General features: G+C 43.0%; 2 protein-coding genes across 5 annotated transcripts in view; both read left to right on the forward strand.

Annotated features, from left to right (window-relative positions):
• The window catches only part of LOC121645098 (zinc finger protein 420-like), a 1,096,702-nt gene that overhangs the window by 807,986 nt on the left and 266,832 nt on the right, over positions 1 to 21,884 (forward strand). The window lies entirely within an intron of this gene.
• Positions 1 to 21,884, forward strand: part of rasal2 (RAS protein activator like 2) — a 93,343-nt gene that overhangs the window by 21,471 nt on the left and 49,988 nt on the right. For 2 of the 4 annotated variants that reach the window (XM_041993394.1, XM_041993397.1), the window contains exons 1-3: positions 4,494 to 5,052; positions 18,487 to 18,614; positions 18,702 to 18,825. In XM_041993394.1, coding sequence (XP_041849328.1) covers positions 4,665 to 5,052; positions 18,487 to 18,614; positions 18,702 to 18,825 — 640 coding nt within the window. In that variant the 5' untranslated portion in view covers positions 4,494 to 4,664. Of the gene's footprint in view, positions 1 to 4,492; positions 5,053 to 18,486; positions 18,615 to 18,701; positions 18,826 to 21,884 lie in introns of those variants that run through there. The other 2 variants (XM_041993396.1, XM_041993398.1) reach the window with 2 other exon arrangements.

A 21,884-nucleotide genomic window follows, 5' to 3' on the forward strand; every position in this document is an offset into this window, starting at 1 on the left:
GAGGAGGAACGTCGGACTTAACAACCTTATGCAAAATTTCAAAGCTGAAAGTGAAATAAGATTCATTTATAATAATAATCGGATACATAATCCGATTGGTCGACTAGTCGTTTTAATAGTCGGTGACTAATCGATCATCAGAATAGTAGGGCTGTAAAGTCAAAGTCGACTGGTCGACTGTTTGGTTGATATGTTTTGAGTCAACCACAATTCTGATTGGTCGATTTTATGACTTGTTAATTTCATGCAGGGAGGGGGAGATCGAAGGATGTCCACGCTACTCAGAGTCTGGTGGTTTGTTGAATATTTAGAGGTTTTTTTGTTTTAGCGTTTGATCCTGGTGAGTCCTTCAACCATGTCAAAGACTTCGGCAGTGTGGCAGCATTTTATCAAAATAGATGGAGGGAAAAAGGTCGAGTGCAAAATTTGCAAACAACAGTTTGCATATCACAGCTCGACGACGAACATGGCGTATCATCTAAAAACGGTGGAATATATTAAAGGCAATTAACATAATATATTCCACATATTTCAATATTTTAGTCTAATAATCGTTTATTTGTCTTATAACTGCAGGCGCACCCGCCTGCAACAACGGCATCATCCCTCAGATACACTCAGACCACACTGGATGTAAGGTCTCCGCTTTTATCCAAACGCAAAAATGATATCACAGAGGGAATTGTCAATTTTATTGCTCAGGATATGAGGCCCGTTGGTGTCGTGGAAGGCCAAGGTTTTAAGAACCTGTTAAAAGTTTTGGAACCTGGATATTCCGTGCCAGCGCGCATGACAATCATGAACGCGCTAAATGCAAAATACCAGGGACTCAAAGAGAAAGTTTCTCAGTTAATACAACACAGCGAAGCACTGAGCTTAACCACGGACATGTGGACGTCTCTTCGAATGGAGTCCTATATGACAGTGACTGCCCATTTCATTAGTGAAGACTGGAAGGCAAAGAGCCTTGTGCTTGAGACAAAACAAATGGAAGAGGCGCACACTGGAAGAAACATCGCTGCCCGACTGTCTGAAGTTGCTGATACCTTTAAAATTCCAGCAGAAAAGAGAGTGTCTGTCGTATGTGACAACGCGGCTAATATGGCACTCTGTGTGCAAACACTAAAAGAGTCACATGAATGGTTGGAGATGCAGGGCGTCAGATGCGCCGGCCATACTTTGCAGCTCTGCGTTAACGCTGCGCTTAAACAAGAGCCGATTAGTCGCGCCGTGGCTGCAGCCCGTCACCTTGTAGCGCATTTTAAAAAGGGACACAAAGCAAAAACTGGGTTAAAACAAAAGCAGGAGCAGCAAAATGTCCCTCAGCATGAACTTATCCAGGATGTGTCCACTCGTTGGAACTCAACATTTTCAATGTTGGACCGACTGCTGGAGCAACGCTGGCCTATTACAGCAGTGCTGTCCGACCCAACATTTACAAAAAAGAGTGACAGCAGTACACTGGATCTTACTACAGCACACTGGAATGCGATAGAGGACATTAAAAATGTGCTGAAACCCATGACAACCCTGACGGAGCTGCTGTCTGAAGAGGACAACGCGTCCCTGTCTGCAACCGTACCCATGCTGGCAAACTTAAAGAAACGTCACCTGACCATCACAGATAATGACAGTCCCATTACCAAAAAAATGAAAAGCAAGCTGGTCGAAGAAATTGACAGTAGGTGGGAGTTTGAAACCCGAATGATAAATGTCTACATTACAGCTGCAGTCGTAGACCCTCGTTTTAAGCAGCTGTCTTTTCTGGATGATGTCAAACGAGACGAGGCCTATATCGAAGTTGCCCAGCTGGCAGAGCGACTGAGTGCACGCAGCGCAGCCACGGCTGAGCCCGGAGGTGAGGAGCAGCGTGAGTCAAAAAAACAGAAAACCGACAAAGAGAAGGAGATTGCGATGCTGTTGTGCGGAGATGAGGAGGAAGTTTCAGAACCAGGTGGGAGAAGAGATGAAACATTATCTTCAGGACAAAACTAAAGTTGACTCTGGACCATTGGGGTGGTGGGAAAAAAACCAAGACAGATACCCGAGCTTGGCCCAAGTAGCAAAGCGACTGCTCTGTATCCCTGCGACATCCACGCCTTCTGAACGCATTTTCTCAAAGGCAGGATTTATTGTGAACAAATCAAGAAGCTGTCTTCTTCCAAAGAACGTGGATATGCTTGTGTTTCTCGCACACAACACTAACAAGTGTGAATAGTTTGTAGAAAGAGAACACTGATTGTACTCTGAGTGAGTAGCCATTTGTTTTTATTGTATGCAGTGCACATTACTTCGTTTCAGATATCAGTGGCATTTCATTGTTGTGCACGTTTGTTTGAAGAAATACTTGTGGATTTAGGCATTTCATTTATTTATATTTTTTTTTCTTCTGAGTGAGCCCTCCTTGTGGCATGCACTTTATTTTGTTTCAGTTTATTGCTGCTAAAGAACGAACTTTTATGGTTCCCTTTTAGTATTGTGCACATTTATTTCTATTTACTGGAATTAGCTTTTTTTTTTCTCTCTTTTTGCTTTTACCTTAATCCGTGCCCACAGGCTGTACTTCGACCCTAGATCTGGGATGTTTAATAAAGATAATGTTCCCCGAATCGCCTCTTGTGTATAATTGCCCCCCCCCCCCAACGCCCGAGTCGATTTTTAGTTGAATTTTCAGGGCTTCAGTCGACCAACAATTTCTTTGGTTGATTACAGCCCTACAGAATAGTCATTAGTTGCAGCTCTATCATCAAATACCTCCTCTGGTTTCTCCCGTCATACGAACACATAAACTTAACGTCCACTTCATCACCACCACCTGTTACTAATATCTAAGCAGCCAATCACAAGGCAGCACCTCAGTGCATGTTGTCATGTAGACATGGTGAAGACGACGTGATGAAGATCAAACTGAGCAGAATGAGGAAGAAAGGTTGAGAAAGAGGATTTAAGTTTTTGTCTGTGTTGTTATTTAACTCCTTAACTCGTAGAAAACATCTGTGGAAACTAAAAACGCATCACTTCCTGTGTGAGCTTCATCTCTGGGGGAACTCTCCATCCGGTGAGTCACCAGCGATGGGAACGTCCATCCTTTTGTCTCCGTGGGTCGCTGTGCAGAGGGAGGGAGGGGCTTATTCTCTAACCTCATGAATATTTATGAGGTCAAACAGATTTAGCGTGTGAAAGCATCACAGACTCACTCAGCTTCATGTCCAGGTCAGAACATTTTTCTGAGAGCTGCAGTAACATGGCGATCTGCTGTTCTTCATCATCATCATCATCATCACCTGACAGTGTTGCTCTGGTCAGCTTTTCTTCATTTCAGATGAGGAGTGTGAAGAGAGGAAGATCCCGCTGTGATCTGCTCAGTAATAATTATCTGAAGCTGTCGATCAGCTGGTCCAAAACTAAAAGCTGAAGCTCAGATTTTCAACTGTCCTTAAACATGTCATTGAATGTGTTGTGTCTGACAGAGTGAACGAAAACCAGGAAAAGTTAAAGTTTTTTTTTTATTATATTATTCTTTATGTGGATCATCACACAGACGAGATGCCGGCCCGTATCCACTCAGGGAGAGAAAACATGCTCTGGTCGTAGAGGCTTTATAAACCAGATCCAGTTCTTCCATAATTTAACAAAGAAGAATTGAAAAAGTAATAGATTCCATTTTGCAGCTCTCACCGTTTGTCCACTCAGACATTGTGGAGGTTCAGGAAGGAGCCGGCGTCTCGGATTCGCCTTCTTAGCTGCTGCTGTCAAAATGGCAAGAAAAGGGATTTATTTGCAAGTCTGTGCAAGTTATTAAGATTTCCCAGGAAGATGGTAGAGAACTGTAGTAGTACATTACTGACATGAAATATGAACTATGGAGGTGGTACATTTCCACTGAGATTCTTCATTTGGTGTTAAAAGATTTCCCTCATTCTCCCATTTTCTTAAATGCACCCGGTAGAGTCAGAAACCCTTTGTAAAGTCTACCAATGGCACCTTTAACTAAGGTGTTTGTAGGCTTCCAGAGAAATGATCCATATGGGATCATTCAAATCTGTTTTGGTGACAATATTTTGCTGAAAATAACTTAAACTGTAGATGTCTGAAAAAGTCTGGATTACTAAGCTGATATCAGTCGTAAAACTATCAAATGTTTTAAGCATAAGTGAATAAAAAGTCATCTCGCCCTTCGAATGGGTTTAAACGTGTGGTCTGTGTGGTTGGGTCTCAACCCAGAGCCAAACCACTGTTTTACCGGCATCATGTCCCAGAGTTTTAAATGTTAGAAACTTCCTGAACATGGATGTGAACATGTGACCCAGAAGCTCTCTGATGGGGTCTAACAGAGTCCTGAAGCAATGAGGAACACAGACTGAACTGAGAGCTGTTTCAGTTTCCACTGGGGAAACCACAGTCTGCTGGTTTCTGGGTTGCTGCAGCCTGATTGGTCGGGCTGAAACAAACTGTCACCATCAGACGGCCGACTTCCTCTCAGGAAGATGAGCTCAGCCTGTTGAGAAACGGCGAGGCGGCAGCATGAGGACGGGCTGATGAGTCCGTCAGATCAGAACCTGCCGTTGGGTTAGTATGACCCCGTTGGAGCACAGCTGTCACCCACCCAGCTGTGCCGGCCTCCATCTGCTCGCTGCCTGGAGGAAGCTAGAGTGTGCTCGACCATGAGTGGAAGCGGTGCTCCTCCTGAGGGCCTTGAAGGCCCCATGCAGGGCCTCCGTCAATACCCCTGGCACCGTTACAGAAAGGCCTGGAGGAGGTGGGACAGCCAGCCGGCGACCGAGCAGCCGATGGATAGATATCAGTGGAGGACATCTGCTCACCTGGCCCCTGATGGGCCCACCCAACCAGGCTCGGTGCGCAGGATCCTGCCTTTCCTTAGGTCCCTGTCCGAGCCTGGGGCCGGTGCTGACCCTGAGAAGGCCCTGCTTCGGGGGACGGGGTCAGACGCAGAGCAGAGAGCACCGTTCGTCAGCAGTTTCATCAACTCGCTGTCACGAAAGATCAGCAGAGTCCGGAGAGACAGACCAGAACCAGAGAGAGGACAGCCCGGTAGGAAAGCTGTTTGTTTGTGTGTTTGTTTGTTTGTTTGTTTGTTTGTTTGTTTGTTTGTGTCAGACTGGGGCTGCAGTGAGAAGAAACATGATGAAATAGCAGCTCAGAGAAGAAAAGTTCTCAGAATAAACAAACCTAGGCCACCGATGGTTCACCACATACACTGTGTGGGTGCAAACATCAGCAAATACATCTATGAACTGTCGTCTTCTGCTGAGTTTTTATCTGTTAAACACTGGCAGTTTACAGTCTGCTCACTAGAGTAGATCACGTAGAATCTGATCTACGTAGAATCTGATCTACGTAGAATATGATCACGTAGAATATGATCACGTAGAATATGATCACGTAGAATCTGATCTACGTAGAATCTAATCTGAGTCTGATAGGGTTGGTTTCCAATATTGGTCATCGAGGGCCGCTGTCTGCAGGTCTTAGATGTTTCCTGCTGCGCCACACATGATCAGATTGATGGACTGGAGGACTGCGGCCCTTGAGGACAGGAGCAGGACACCCTGTGGACACACCTGTCACCTGTTCCATGGTATCTGGGTTTGTTAATTCGGTTTTGGCAGCTTTGACTTTCATGGCTTTGGTCAGATTAACACGTTAACATCAGTTATAAATGTGTGGGGTAAACATCAGAGGGTGTGTTTGGAGGCTGAATAAACACTGATCCAGACTCTGGTGTTCCTCCGATTTTCCTCAGAAGGTCCAAACTTCCTTCTTCCTGCAGATTTCTGTTTATCTGTCAGAAAGTGGAACTGAAAGCAGCTTCAGCTTCAGACTGTCGCTCTGCCCTCAGTCTGTAAAACGTTCAGGAACTTAAAGTTTGCACTTAATGCACAAACAGAACCAACAAACAAATAAACAATAGTTACATTACTGATGTTAAAGGATCTAAGAAGGTGGAAAACAGACAGAAATAAGAGCTGGTGATGGTGGACGTGGTAAAGTAACTGATGATAAATCTAATCATACCAACATAATAAGCCATCAAAAACCTAAAATTAACGTCCTCCATGTCTTCCATGTCTTCCATGTCTTCCATGTCTTCCATTTCCTCCTTTAACATTTGTTATCTTAATATTTGCGACATTGCAGTTTTTATTTCCCGTATGGTGAAATCCCTGAAATGTGAAGTTTAGGTTTTAGTTTTGAGTCCTGACTGTGGACTAGTTGTGGTCCTTCAGGAGGACGTCGTCCTGGTCTCTCCAGGCAGTGAGGAAACGTCTCTGCAGTCATCCATCATCCCAACCTGAGATGATTCATGTTGTCTGTCGGCTCACAGCAAACCATCGGAGCTTCACCGGGAATTTAAGATTGGTGAGGAGGAGGAGGAGGAGGAAGGCTGGTGTGATGGAGGACATGGAGGAAGGTTTCATTTAATCTCTCTGAGCCGGTGGGTTGTGAGAAACGTGCGTTTTCATGTCGGAGAAGTCGTTCTGGTCTGCTGGTGGGAATCTGGAGAGAAAACTGACAGATTAAACTACAGCTCCGAAGAAATTAGACATCACTACTCTGTTCTCTCAGTTTAACCCGTAAAACTCCAAGCCTTTTTTTTTTGCTCTTTTTGGTCCACTTGGGTTCATTTTATTATAAAACTACATGTAGAGGCTGGAGCTTTTAACCCCAGTCAGCATCAGACATGATGTTTCTCAGCTGTCAGATTGGGAGGTAAAATGATGTAAAATGAATGTATGAATAGATGTAGCAGCATAAAGGTCGACCAGAAGAAGAAAGCAGAATTATTACTAACAGAACTTTGTAGAAATAACACACAGATCAACAGTGACCAAACCTTTTCTCATCTCATCGTTCTCTCAAGTCTTGGCTTTCAGGAGAAAAAATATTGTTATTGAAACAAACACACAACAGAAACTATTTCCATGTTTCCACTTTTTCCTCATTTCCAGTTATTCCTGCTACTATTTACCTGCTATCCTCACTAAACCAACTCCAGCTCAGCTGCTTTGTGGCGCCACCGTGCATCAGAAATGTCTTCTTGGCTTTATTCCAGCCATAGAGGAGCATTATTTTTCTTCTTTTCACACACACATAGAACTTTCTGCTCACTGGTTGATCTTTGGCTGCTCCTGATTGGACGTTACCGTCAATCTAAGCTCTCTGATTGGTGGAAAGTCTGACAGGAAGTGGCTTCATCATCATGTCCAGGTCTAAATAGAGGTCTCTTAGCAACATAGTAGTGATGGTGATGTTTTTATGATGAAATGTGATAAATAATGCTGTTATCATGGATCATGGTGGATTTACCAGAGTTACACAAACTTTTTCTCAAATTTTACAGTTAAAGTTGTAAAAATGAAGAAGAAGAAGAAGACGTGTTAGCGGATTTATATTTCCTTCATGAGTCAGACGTGTTAGAGTTGTAAACACAGAGATGCAGCAGAGCATGCTGGGTAATAAGAACAGCAGAGTTCAGACTGGTTACTGGTCAACGGAGGCCCAGTTAAACCCAGTTAACCATAGGGGGATGTGTGACCTGGCTTCAGGTTTTATAGTCGGATTCTGGTCTCTGAGGTGCTGCTGAATGGGAACACCGGGTCACAGATGTCTGGTGTCCAACATGGGAATACTGACCCCATCGGAGTGTCTGGAAGCGCTGCAGGAATGTCTGAAGGTCCTCACAAAGACAGAAAGAAGCGTGTTTTCCTTTTGTATGCAAACGATGTGTTAATAACAAAAGAAGCTGATTAACCTTTCAGATCCCGGTGGGAATGTGGAGCTCCTGCTGTCAGACGCAGCAATGGGAGCACACTTTGTTCTGTCCACCAATCAGAAGTCTTCATCGCTCTCCATTCACATGATGAAGATGATGCTCTCAGCCTCATTGGTTTATTGTTGCTGTATTTAGGCTGGTTTACACCTGAACTCATCCGGTGAGTTCAAGTGTTTTTGTTTTTTTCTTATGCCTTTTAGTCTTCATAGTCTTCCTCAGTCCTGGTCCACCAGTTTATTATTATTATTATTATTATTAATGTTTAATATTTTTATTATCTTTTATTCTTATTTTATTTTTATATTTTATTTTATAATTATATTAGTATATAATTTTTTTTTCTTGGGCCAACGTTAGTTTATTTTCTCCAAACCAGCTGGTTTGATGAAGATGACATCATTAACAATCTCTTAATGGAGATGAAGATGGATCAAAACAGAAGCTAAACTGGTGGTCATGTTTACAGGCTGCTTGTGGTTTTGGTTCAGTAGAAGAAGCTCAAGCGGGAAACAGCTGTGTTGAACATCTGGAGGAACATTTCTGGGAATATTTGGGATATTCCAAATGGGAAAACTGGACATGACGTGGATGGAAAGTTGACTGAAGTCTCCCTGCATCGTGTTACTCAGAAAAAGATGTTTAAAGTGACACAGTTCTGTGGAAAATCAAACCAGTTCTGGAAAGCAGAAGCTGAGCTGGATCTAGAACCAGTACCTGGTAGAAAACTGGTCTGGATGGATCAGAGCCTGTCTGACATCCTCTGGCTGGGAAACACCTCCTCCATCCATTGGCTGGGCTGCTCCTGTCAGGCTGATCCGTGGTGACACCGCCGGTCACCTCTGACCCCTGAGAGCGCCCCCCCCAGCCCGCTGTCATGATTGACATGCAGGAGGGGGGCGGGGTTCTGCTTTGTAGACGTAAATGCAGCCAGTCGGCCGAAGTCAGCAAGTTTAAATATTAAAGAGTGTCGGCGGCTGCAGGCAGAGCAGAAACACAGATGAGCCGCGACTGATTAACACGTCTGACTTATTCATGACTTTAATAATAAAAGAAGAAGAATGTGGCTCCGGCAAGGTGGTAGAAATAAGAAAACATCAGTGTCTACGTCATTAAAAACATAAACATACATTTTTCAGTTCCGTTTAAAAAACGTGACAACAAAGGGTTTGTGTCTATTTTCATTTTTAAATTGTTATTATTGGTAATTTTTTACGTGAAGTATTTATATGAAAGGAGCAGGAGTCCGTTCTAGGAAGTGGTTATGTAAAAACTCTGAGTTTCCAGCTTTTCCCGGGTTTGGTTGGGTAAGCCCTGGTCTGTGTTTCCATAGCAACCGTATCCTTACCCGGCAGGCAGCGTATCAGCTGGGTAGATAGATGAGTCAGCTGCATAGCGCTCCAGTTTAATCAGGTTAAATATCCAGTAAGCGGACCAGTGGATTCCAACATTGACTCAGGAAGCAGTTTTCTCCCATGATGCACCTGTCTCCTCACCTGCAGCAGCTGTCTTGTTGTTGGCTTTGGTCTGTTTTGTTGGTGTGTCTTTGTTTTGTAGGTGGTTATTCACCACTGTTGGTGTTTTTACTGGTTTTTGTTGGTGTTTGTTGACAGTAGTTGTTGTTTGTTTAGTGTGAGATGGTTTTTAAGAGGCTGCAGTCTTGATGTTGTACCGATGAATTATCATTTTTGTCTCTAAAAAGGAGTTAACATCAGAATGATCCAGTCAGACTTATCTCTGCTGGTTAGTTTGTTGATGTCAGTGAAGCAAACAAACATCCTGTGTTGATGACGTCTGGTTTATTTTACCACCTAAAGTTGCATCTTCAGATCTAATAATAAAACTCAAATTATCTGCAGACAGTTGCCACCTTCGCACATCCGGTTCAGACCGGTTGGGACTGAGACTCGCTGTTTATGACACACAGCTGATAATAGATAGTTTCTCAGCTGAAACACTGGTGTCTACTGGGGTCTAAACTGGTAATTACTGTCATTTCCTCTTTACTGGGCTGTCTGACACCTCTGATGAAGGGGATGAAGATGATATTTGCGCTCAAAATTCCTCCAGGAACAGCTTTTCCAGAATGTTCTGTCTTCTGTTTCAGTCATCAGTTGACACAATACTTTTTTATTATTATTATTTGTAGGTTCTCCATTAAAACCTACGTATCTCAGTCCGGAGCTGATGGCTGATGCGTGTTCCATAAAAAAATGTGTCTTCCACAAAAACAGTCTTTTTATTAAGCAACGCATTGACATGCACAGAAGTTCAGTAGATTAACATAAATTTACACGGTCAGCTCTCCTACCCCTCAGGTCCTCCAGCTAAAATCATAACAACACTTCACACTGCCTTGACCCAGTCTGCCTTAACTAACACTTACCCGACTCGACACAACTATCTGAACCAAAGTTAAACAACAGTCCAAAAAAACCAGCAATAAATATAACTGAGATTAATTATTTTTAAGTGTAACCAAATAATGAAACTAGGATTAGATTCAGACATACTTGTTAACTGAAATTACTGCAAAGCACACATAGGTATGGCACCTACATTATTATTATTATTATTATTATTATTATTATTATTATTATTATTATTATTCATTCTCTGTAGCGCTTCATCCATTTCAGCTTGCGAGTAAACTGGACTCTATCCCAGCATTTATTTTTCCAGCATTTTAACAGGTGAGAGGCAGGTACACCTGGACAGGTCACCAGGGCCAACACAGAAAGAGACAAACAACCATTCACACACACACACAAACACACACACTCCAAGGGAGAATTTAGAGACCAGTTAACCTAACATGCATTACTTTGGATGATGGGAGGAAGCCAGAAATCCTGGAGAGAACCCACACATATGTGGGGAGAACATGCAAACTCCACACAGAAAGGCCACCACACCCCAGGTTTGAACCTCCCCCGACCGAGGCTCGAACCAGCGACCTTCCTGCTGTGGTTCCTCACAGCAGGAAGGTCCACACAAGTCCACGAGAGCCAAGGAACCCCACGCTGTGCTAACCACCACCCCACCGTGCAGCTTACAACACCACCAACTTATTATCATTTTTATTATTTATTATTATTACTGATCTCCAAAAAGTTTCACATTAAAATAAGAGTATTGATACATAAATACATAACCCCATCACACACTAACAGATTTCTGCGCCCACTTGTCATCAATGTTCAGAGAATATAAACCTAGCAGAGCTCTTAGATCCAAAGACTCTGGTCAACTAGTCCAGGCCAGAGTCCAGACTAAACATGGAGAAGCAGCATTTAGCTGTTATGCTGCAAACAAATGGAACAAACTGCCAGTGGAGATTAAACTTTCCCCAAATGTAGACATTTTTAAATCCAGGTTAAAAACTTTTCTTTTCTCATGCGCCTATGCATGAAATCTGCACGGTACCTTTTTTTTTTAACTTATCTTGCTTTTAATCATTTTAATGTAATTTATTATTTTATTGTGATTATGTGTTGATTATGAGTTGATGCCTTTTACTATTCTAAATATCTGTAATGTCTTTGTTTTATGTAAAGCACTTTGAATTGTCCTGTACATGAAATGTGCTATACAAATAAACTGCCTTGCCTTGCCTTGCCTTACCATTTATTACCATGTGATATATTAAAAATATTATAATGTGGTTTTCTGCTTCTGGGTATCTATTAGGGGACAGAAGACAAGTATCAGATTGTGTTCAACAGGATTTTGAGTAAAGGTTTATACCATAAGTTAAAGCAAAATGTATGTGACAAATATGTCACGTTGGGCTCTTATGGGTTAATGTCCCTTATTTTTAAGAGTGTGATGTATTTTGAAGGGGGGGGGGGGGGGGGGGGGGGGGGGGGGGGGGGGGAGACACATGGAAAGTTGAGTTTGACAGACATGTCACCGACCAATCAGTTAAAATGATCTGATGGTGTAAATCTTTTTATTTTTATGTTAGAGAATTTAATTAATTGGCTGCAGTCGGGTGTGAAAAGGATTTTAAGCAATATAGTAAAAATGCTCCTGGAAAACATCTCCTAACTACCTGTAATGTGTAAAAAAGTTAAAAAAAAAATATAGCTAAATAAATGAATAATTACATGTATAAATAAAATACTGTTGTGAAATAAATGTTATTAAATAAGTTCAGCATTGGTAATAAATATTTTATTAACTAATCATGTATTTATTTAATTTAATATTACTATGATTTTAATACTGATACTGTATACTGATAAAAATGGTTAAATCCAGAAACTTCTGTCTTGTTGTCATAGCGACACGCCCCTCTCTGTTCCCTTTGCCCCCCTTTTCTGTTCAATGGTCTCATCTTGATAAAGAGCTGATGTGATGTTGCTGCGCTGTGATTGGAGAAGAGCTGCTGTGTTTACTGGTTGCTATGACGACCGACCTGCCTGCTGTAGAGGAAGTATACAGACAGACAAAGCAGCCTCTGTTGTCCTGTGTGTGTGTGTGTGTGTGCGTGTCCTGTTAACCCTTCATAAACTTTGATTGACAGCTGAAGTTGTCTCAGCTCCTCCTCTTTCTCCTCCTCCTCCTCTTCAGTCTGAAGGTCTTTTTGTTGTAGGAAAGATATTTTAAAATCAAACTGAAGACTTTCAGTTTTAGTTCTGTTTTTACTGAACTTTAATGTGAACTTAGCAGAAAAAGTAGTGGAACCTGTATCTGCTGGATGATTTCTCTTCTTCAGTAAAACCAGCTGTGGTTTTAATTTAGCGGAAAGCCTAATTAGTCACCTTTACAACCAGGCAGAACTGGTGGGATGACGATTCTGTGGAATGAACAACGCAGCTAAACCCCCCAAAACTGAACAAAATCCTCTTTAATATCTCGTGTTGGTGAACTCTGGCAGACTCTTTGACAAAGTAGAATAGAACTAATCGGTGTTATTAGAGGAGAGGATTAATCCAACAAATACCAAATTTCCTTATTTTTTCTGCCAAGTTTTTAAATTTCAAATTAATTTCATTTAATCTAATCTTTTGTTTTCAGTAATGCAGTTAATTAATATTTTTACTCTGATTTTAATTTGCTTGTCGGTCTTATTTAAATGTATTATGAGTTAACATATTTGTTTAATAACAATCATTTATTAATATTTATATTAATAATAATCATCATCATTATTATTATCACCATCTAGACTTATACAGCGCCTTTGAAAGAACTCAAGGATACTTTCAACAGAAAATAAATAAGTAAACAGACCAAAGGTTGAAGGTCTTATTGAAGAGGTGAGTTTGGAGGAGTTGTAAAGAGTCCGAGCCTGGTGGAGCTGCCACACTGAAGGCTCTGTCCTCCCCCAGGTCTGGGGGTTGGTGTGAAGCACAGGAAGCAGACTATGAGCATATGAGGCTGTGAGGGTGATGAAGGTGGACAGTTACTGAGGGGCCATTGTAGGTAAGAAGGAGGATGATGTGGGACTGAACTGAATCAGTGGAATTTTCTGATGGGGGGTGGTCTGTAGCCAGTGTTTGGTGTTACAAGTCCGGACAAATTGATGTCTGTCCAGGAACCCTGGACAGATTTCAGTAAAATCCTCAAGACTTTCTTATATTTGAATTATCCTGTAAGTTTTATCATCTTCTCATGTTTCCTCACACAGATTAGTTCAACATTTGAGCTCAATGTTGCTCATAAACTTTGAGCTGCAGTTAGAAATTAAAACCATAGTCCCGTTTTATTAGTTTTTATAGAAGCTTGATCAGGATTTAAGGATTAAGATTCAGTCAGTTGGGATCTGGTCTGTCTGCGAAGTCATCAGTATGATGATGATGAAGATGGTTGTTTACATTCATGGAAGAAGATTTGGAGGATTAGTTGTCATCTGCTGCCTTCAAGGCCGAACTCTGGGATAAAAGTCAGTGATTGTTTGAAGGTCAGTACAGTAAATCCTGCTGCATGGATCGAGGGTACCTGCAGAGATACACCTACAAGTTCTGGGAAAGGTTAATGGATGTGGCTCCAGACTGGTTTAAATGGTGGATCAGACTTGTGGATGAAAGGAAGCCTCTTTGTTGTGAATGACTCCAGAGGAACATAAGTGGACGCTGGAATGAGGGAGCAGTGTGGTTTCCAGACCTTCTCTGAGTCAGAAACAGATCCTGATATAGTTCATGTAAACATAAACAGACATGACTCTGAGAGCATGAGCAGCCTCACAAGCATCACAGGCATGTGCATGAGGGAGGGGGGTGGGGACAGGTGGTGGACTCCTCCCGCTCCCACACATTCCCTCTGGAGGTTTGGTCGGAGTCGAGTTTCCCTTCACCCCCCTCAAACACCTGAGTGTCACAGATCTGAGACGTGATTGCTGCTCTGACACCTGCAGGTGCATTGCCTTGCTCATGGGCCCCTCAGCAGTGTTTCTGCCTCAGTGTTTGGTCATCAGATCTGGATGAACAAAAATACCTCGAAGCTCTGTTTGACTTCGTTGAAACATCACACGACCAATCAGATGGCTCCATCAAGTTCAGCCATGAGACTTTGCTTGTTTTCTGTCACCATTCTCAGTTTTTGTTTTAGCTAATGGTTCTTGCTCCCCCTGCTGGTTCTGAACACACTCCCAGACAAACCCCGGGCTGGGTGTGGTGGTTGTAGGGTGGGCGTTCAGGGGTCCTGAATTGGGATGGATGTCCTCTTGGACTGCTGCTGTGCTCATGTGTCTGTTGACATCTCTTCACAGGAAACAAACGCACACTCGTTCCTGACGTACTGTGGTCGTTTCACGGTAAAAAGTTGTGAAATAAGTTTGGTACCAGCTAAACATGTCACTACCTTGTAACTGATTAAATGTCACTTTATCTCCTGCTTAATGTCATAAAGGGAATGATAAGAGAAAATGTTGAATTGTGGTCCATCTTCTATTGTCCAGTGTTGGTGAGTGTGTGTGAATTATAGCCTCAGTTTCCTGTTCTTAGCTGGCAGGAGGCACCCGGTGTGTCTTCTGCTGCTGTAGCTCATCTGCTTCAAGGTTGGACGTGTTGTGTGTTCAGAGATGCTGTTCTGCAGACCTTGGTTGGAACCAGTGCTTATTGGACTTCCTGTTGTCTTTCTATCATCTCCAACCAGTCTGTCCATTCTCCTCTGACCTCTGACATCAACCAGACATCTTGGTCCAGACAGCTGCTGCTTGCTGGATGTTTTCTGTTCTTCACACCATTCTCTGGAAACCCTGGAGATGGTTGTGTGTGAAAATCTTAGTAGCAAGTTGTATATCATATCCACATGACTAAAGCTGATTAGATATTTGTGTTAAACAGATGGACCTGATAATTCCTTTGATGTTGTTAATCTCAGGTGGATTAATAAGGGCTGGTTCTTTTTCTCGTCCCGTCCACCGACACAAAGCAGCTCACAGATGTTAAACATTTCTTCTGTATGAACAGAACAGATTTTTTTTCCACTATTTGCACAGGGGCAGATAAATTCTGGTGTTCATGTCTCTTCCGGATCATTGGTCCTTGTTGTGTTGGATGAACAGACTCCGGCTCCTGTTCTGTTGTTGTGGACCTCCACCCTCACGGCCACATGACTCACGACGGCCAGGAGGTGTGAGGCGTTATGTAAGGCCAGCAGCCGGCCAGCCCGTCTCTGCTTCCTGTCTTTGTTTGGCTCTCCGAGGCGTCCACACGTCTCAGCAGACACAGCAGGGAAAAACAGCCAATCAGCGACCTTTTTGCTTATCCTGCTGCAGGTGGAGGTCCTGGTTGTCCCTAGGGTCTCTGGCGTGGACGAGACATTATGCAGCCAGAAATAACTGGCTGAGAGAGGACAATGTCCTCAACTGCTCCCTGAGGAGGACGAGCTGAAAGAGTCTCCTTCTAACATGGCTGTTAAGCAGGTTTTAATTTTTTTAAAACTTTATTTAACCAGGAAGTAAAAACCTGACATTTAAAATTCAGTTTCCATCCATCAGAGTTCAGCTATGATTAACAACAACAACAACATTAAAAATAAACAAATCTACACTGCAGATATAAACCTGAAAAATAGAAATGAAAAGTTTTATTTAAAAAGTTTTGTTTTCTTTTTACCTAAAATCACTTGATTTGAGTTATTAAAAATGACGGCAGGAAAAATGAACTGAACATTGCTGCATAACAGAGAGAAAGTCCTCCTCATTTTAACAAGTTCTAGTTAAAAAATAAATAAAAATATTTAAGATGTTTTATTTTTATTAATTTTATTTTAAGTTTCTTCATTTTAGATTCTATAAAGAAAAAAATTAAGTTAACTTAAAAATAATTAAAAATGTAAGTTATGATGTGTAAAAACCAGAACCCAGAGTGTAAAAACTAAAACCCAGGCCGTAAAAACTAGAACCCAGGCTGTAAAAACTAGAAACCCATGCCAAGTAAAAACCAGAACCCATAGTGTAAAAACTAAAATCCAGGCCGTAAAAACTAGACCCCAGGCCGTAAAAACTAGAACCCAGAGTGTAAAAACTAAAACCCAGGCCGTAAAAACTAGAACCCAGGCCGTAAAAACCAGAACCCAGAGTGTAAAAACTAAAACCCAGGGTGTAAAAACTAAAACCCAGGCCGTAAAAACTAGAACCCAGGGTGTAAAAAACTAAAAAACCAGGCCATAAAAACTAGAACCCAGGGTGTAAAAGCTAAAACCCAGGAATTAAAAAACCAGAACCCAGGGTGTAAAAACCAGAACCCAGCGGTAAAAACCAGAACCCAGGGTGTAAAAACCAGAACCCAAGCTGTAAAAACCAGAACCCAGAGTGTAAAAACCAGAACCCAAGCTATAAAAACCAGAACCCAGGGTGTAAAAACTAAAATGCAGGCCGTAAAAACTAGAACCCAGGCCGTAAAAACCAGAACCCAGAGTGTAAAACTAAAACCCAGGAATTAAAAACCAGAAACCCAGGTGTAAAAACCAGAAACCCATAGTGTAAAAACTAAAATCCAGGCCGTAAAAACTAGAACCCAGGCCGTAAAAACTAGAACCCAGAGTGTAAAAACTAGAACCCAGGCCGTAAAAACCAGAACCCAGAGTGTAAAAACTAAAATCCAGGCCGTAAAAGCTAGAACCCAGGCCGTAAAAACTAGAACCCAGAGTGTAAAAACTAAAACCCAGGACGTAAAAACTAGAACCCAGGGTGTAAAATCTAGAACCCAGAGTGTAAAAACTAAAACCCAGGGTGTAAAAACTAGAACCCAGGGTGTAAAAACTAAACCCCAGGGTGTAAAAACTAAAAACCAGGCCATAAAAACTAGAACCCAGGTTGTAAAAACCAGAACCCAGAGTGTAAAAACCAGAACCCAGAGTGTAAAAACCAGAACCCAAGCTGTAAAAACCTGAACCCAGGGTGTAAAAACCAGAACCCTGTTCCTCGTCTTCCTCAGTCCTTCATGTAGAAATGATCCAGAGCTTTTCTGCTGCCGACACACAGGCTATTTACTCTGTAGTCTGTAACACACTGTCTGTGTGTGTGTGTGTGTGTGTGTGTGTGTGTGTGTGTGTGTGTGTGTGTGTGTGTGTGTGTGTGTGTGTGTGTGTGTGTGTGTGTTTACACAGCCACACCAACACTCAATGATCCCACACAGTGAGGGGCAGTGAAAGCACCGTCTGTTTACCGACTAGGAGCAACACACAAACTGGTTTTTGTTGAGCACACATACAGACTGACGCGAACAGCTGATTCATGTCCAGGATTCATTCTGACGTCATCCTGCAGACTGCAGCTGACGTGACCTCTGACCTCTGCTGACTCGGCCCAGATCGTTCTCCACTTTCATTCTTCCTCCACCTCCTATTCTACCACCTCCAGTGGAGCAGCAGCACCCCCTGCAGGACCAAACTGAGATCTGCTTATCCAAACAGGAAAAAGAAACCACTTCCTAAAGCTTCCTGACCAATCCGATCCAGGTTTTGGCTCAGGAATGCTCACAGAATCGGCTTAATTTTCTACATTTCATTGTCTCAGTTTACGTCTTCAATCTAAGGACGTCCTCCGTCTCTGGATGTCCTCTGTTTGAAGAACAGTAATAATTTCAACAGATTCAGGAGAGAAATTGTCCTGAACTGATGGTCAGGAGAAAGTTGGATGAAAGTCCAGGTCTTGGCCTGGACTCAGATTAATGGTGAAGTTTTCCATCATTTCTGGTTCAGATCACATTTCTGTTTGTCTGTTATTTTACGTTTGGGACATGTTTACAAAAACACTTTTATTCATTATTTAATGATGAAAAAAAGAATGTGTTCTAGTTCAGTGTTTATTTATTGGTTCTATAAACAGTGTTTCTATTTATACATTTATTTACTCATTTACTTTAATTTAACTTCTTTTTATTGTGTTCTGTTTTTGTGTTAAAAAGGTTCTGCGTGTATAAAATGTGACTCTGATTCTGGGTCTGGTTCGTGGTCCAGGTTTCTGTTTGCTAGAACCAGTCAGAAGGTTTCACCTGAAAACAGAAAGAACTTGTTCTGGATCTGGAACCGGCTCCAAACTGTTTCAGTTGTTTTTATTCATGGAGTGGATGTTTTGTTTGAGAATGATGTCATCTCAAGAGACACCTGCAGAGGTGGACCTGATGAACCCAGAGCCAGGTTTTTGGTTCTGGGTTTCTGTCAGGTTCTGGAGGTTTCTCATGGTCTGACAGATCCAGAGGACCCGTGTCTCTGTGTTGACGGTGTCTCTGTGTCCCCAGATGTGAAGGGTCCTCCAGCTCACCGCTTCTCCTGCGGCCAGAGTCCATACACCGATGGTGCCTCCTGGGACCGGAAGTTCTGCGTCCTGACGGACAGCCAGCTCATCCTGATCCACAAGGATGACGAGGTCTGCAGCTGCCGCTCTGATTGGTCGGCTTTCTGTCCCATAGAGAGCCTACACCTCACACTAACCTCCCTCTTCCTCTGCCTACAGGCTGCCGCTGAGCCTCAGGAGACCGCCGCAGACTCCTCAAGGGCCCGGAGCCTCCGCAGGACCGTCAGCGTCCCCTCAGAGGGACAGTTCCCCGACTTCCAGCCAGAGGGCGCCGCCATGCTAGGTAAGCTGCAGGCTGAGCTGTGGTTACTGTGGCAACACAGTGTTGTTGGTAGTTACGTAGCAGGCGGGGGGATTACCTGTGTGTGTGTGTGAGTGTGTGTGTGTGAGTGTGTGTGTGTGTGTGAGTGTTTATCAGGATTAAAGAGAACAAAGAGAAGGATGTGATGAAGAGGAGCTACTTTCTGCTGTGTTTTTATGTCTCTGTGAGGACCATCAGAGCTTTGTGAATGAATTTTATTGATGAATATTTTCACACACTCTTTGTTCCTGGAAAATCCTGGAGGTTTTAGGGATTTTTTCAGGAGGTGAGTTCTTCAGGAAATAAAGCCAGAATGGACAAATTGGACCAGTTTCTCTGGACGGATGTTTGTCTCCAGAAATCAGATGAAACTTGTGCATTGTAGCATCCCCGCTTCTTTTAACAACTGTCTGTAAGAAATAGTTCCAGGGTGATGTTCAGCTTGGTGTAAAAAGTAGTTCCAGGGTGATGTTCAACATGGTGTAAAAAGTAGTTCCAGGGTGATGTTCAGCATGGTGTAAAAAGTAGTTCCAGGGTGATGTTCAGCACGGTGTAAAAAGTAGTTCCAGGGTGATGTTCGGCACGGTGTAAGAAGTATTTCCAGGGTGGTGTTCGCCACGGTGTAAGAAGTAGTTCCAGGGTGGTGTTCGCCACGGTGTAAAAAGTAGTTCCAGGGTGGTGTTCAGCATGGTGTAAAAAGTAGTTCCAGGGTGGTGTTAAGCTCGGTGTAAAAAGTAGTTCCAGGGTGGTGTTCAGCACGGTGTAAAAAGTAGTTCCAGGGTGGTGTTCGCCACGGTGTAAAAAGTAGTTCCAGGGTGGTGTTCAGCACGGTGTAAAAAGTAGTTCCAGGGTGGTGTTAAGCTCGGTGTAAAAAGTAGTTCCAGGGTGGTGTTCAGCTCGGTGTAAAAAGTAGTTCCAGGGTGATGTTCAGCACGGTGTAAAAAGTAGTTCCAGGGTGGTGTTCAGCTCGGTGTAAAAAGTAGTTCCAGGGTGATGTTCAGCACGGTGTAAAAAGTAGTTCCAGGGTGGTGTTAAGCTCGGTGTAAAAAGTAGTTCCAGGGTGGTGTTCAGCACGGTGTAAAAAGTAGTTCCAGGGTGGTGTTCAGCACGGTGTAAAAAGTAGTTCCAGGGTGGTGTTAAGCTCGGTGTAAAAAGTAGTTCCAGGGTGGTGTTCAGCTCGGTGTAAAAAGTAGTTCCAGGGTGATGTTCAGCTCGGTGTAAAAAGTAGTTCCAGGGTGATGTTCAGCATGGTGTAAAAAGTAGTTCCAGGGTGATGTTCAGCATGGTGTAAAAAGTAGTTCCAGGGTGGTGTTCAGCACGGTGTAAAAAGTAGTTCCAGGGTGATGTTCAGCATGGTGTAAAAAGTAGTTCCAGGGTGGTGTTCAGCACGGTGTAAAAAGTAGTTCCAGGGTGGTGTTAAGCTCGGTGTAAAAAGTAGTTCCAGGGTGGTGTTCAGCTCGGTGTAAAAAGTAGTTCCAGGGTGATGTTCAGCTCGGTGTAAAAAGTAGTTCCAGGGTGATGTTCAGCATGGTGTAAAAAGTAGTTCCAGGGTGATGTTCAGCATGGTGTAAAAAGTAGTTCCAGGGTGGTGTTCAGCATGGTGTAAAAAGTAGTTCCAGGGTGGTGTTCAGCTTGGTGTAAAAAGTAGTTCCAGGGTGGTGTTCAGCATGGTGTAAAAAGTAGTTCCAGGGTGGTGTTCAGCATGGTGTAAAAAGTAGTTCCAGGGTGGTGTTCAGCATGGTGTAAAAAGTAGTTCCAGGGTGGTGTTCAGCTTGGTGTAAAAAGTAGTTCCAGGGTGGTGTTCAGCATGGTGTAACAAGTAGTTCCAGGGTGGTGTTCAGCTTGGTGTAAAAAGTAGTTCCAGGGTGGTGTTCAGCATGGTGTAGCATCTCTTCTTCTAACATGTCTGGAAACGTCTGGGAAGTGAGGAGACCAGTTGCTGGAGTTTTAGGAGAGGAATGTTATTCCATTCTGGTCTGATGCAGGATTCTAGCTGCTCTACAGTCCTGGACCTTGGTTGCTGGATTTCTGCTTCCATGATGCTCCAGATGTTGTGTACTGGTGAAAGGTCTGGACTGCAGGCAGGCCAGTTCAGCAGCCGGACTCTTCTCCTGTGAAGCCATGCTGCTGTGATGGATGCAGGATGTGGTTCAGCATCGTCTTGCTGAAATCTGCAAGGTCTTCCCTGAAAGAGACGTTGTCTGGATGGGAGCAGATGTTGCTCTAAAGCCTCCATGTACTTTTCAGCATTGATGGAGCTTCACAGATGTGGAAGCTGCCCACGCCATAGGCACTAATGCAGCCCCATCCCATCAGAGATGCAGCTTTTCACCTGTCCACTGATAACAAGCTGGATGCTCCCTCTCCTCTTTAGTCTGCAGGACACGCCGTCCATGCTTTCCACAAACTAGTTCACATCTTCATCCAGGTTTCCACTTTGCCTCAGACCATTTTAAATGAGCTTTGGTCCAGAGAAGACAGAAGAAGCTGGTTCTGGATCCTGTTCACATCTGGCTTCTTTTCTGCATGATGGATCTTTAACCTGCATTTGCAGTTTTCAGGGTGAACTGTGTTCACAGACAGTGGTTTCTGGAAGTCTTCCTGAGTCCATGCAGTGGTTTCCAGTAGAGAATCATGTCTGTTTTTAATGCAGAAGATCACCATAATCCAACCTTGTCCCATACATACAGAGATTCCTCCTGATTCTCTTGATCTTCTAATGATATTCTACACTGTAAATGGTGGATATTCAAAGTCTGAAGAGCATTTTTCTGAAATTGTTCCACAGCTTTTAGAGCCAGTTTATTAACACTTTCTCCTGCGAGAAATGGAAAATGTTATTTAAAAGTTCTGATTCGTTTAAAGAGTGCAGGTATGAACGCAGCCTCAGTCCAGAAAAATATTGCACCACCCAACAAAACCGAATCCCCATTCGGACCGAGTCTAGTGGACTATCCTGTTAATCGTTAATGTTTTGCTCATGAAGAATTTTGCGGTAAAATCCGAGAGAATCTCTGTCATGAGATTTGAGGTGGATTCTG

Source organism: Melanotaenia boesemani, chromosome 8 (genome assembly GCF_017639745.1).
Source record: "Melanotaenia boesemani isolate fMelBoe1 chromosome 8, fMelBoe1.pri, whole genome shotgun sequence".
Lineage (NCBI taxonomy): Eukaryota > Metazoa > Chordata > Actinopteri > Atheriniformes > Melanotaeniidae > Melanotaenia > Melanotaenia boesemani.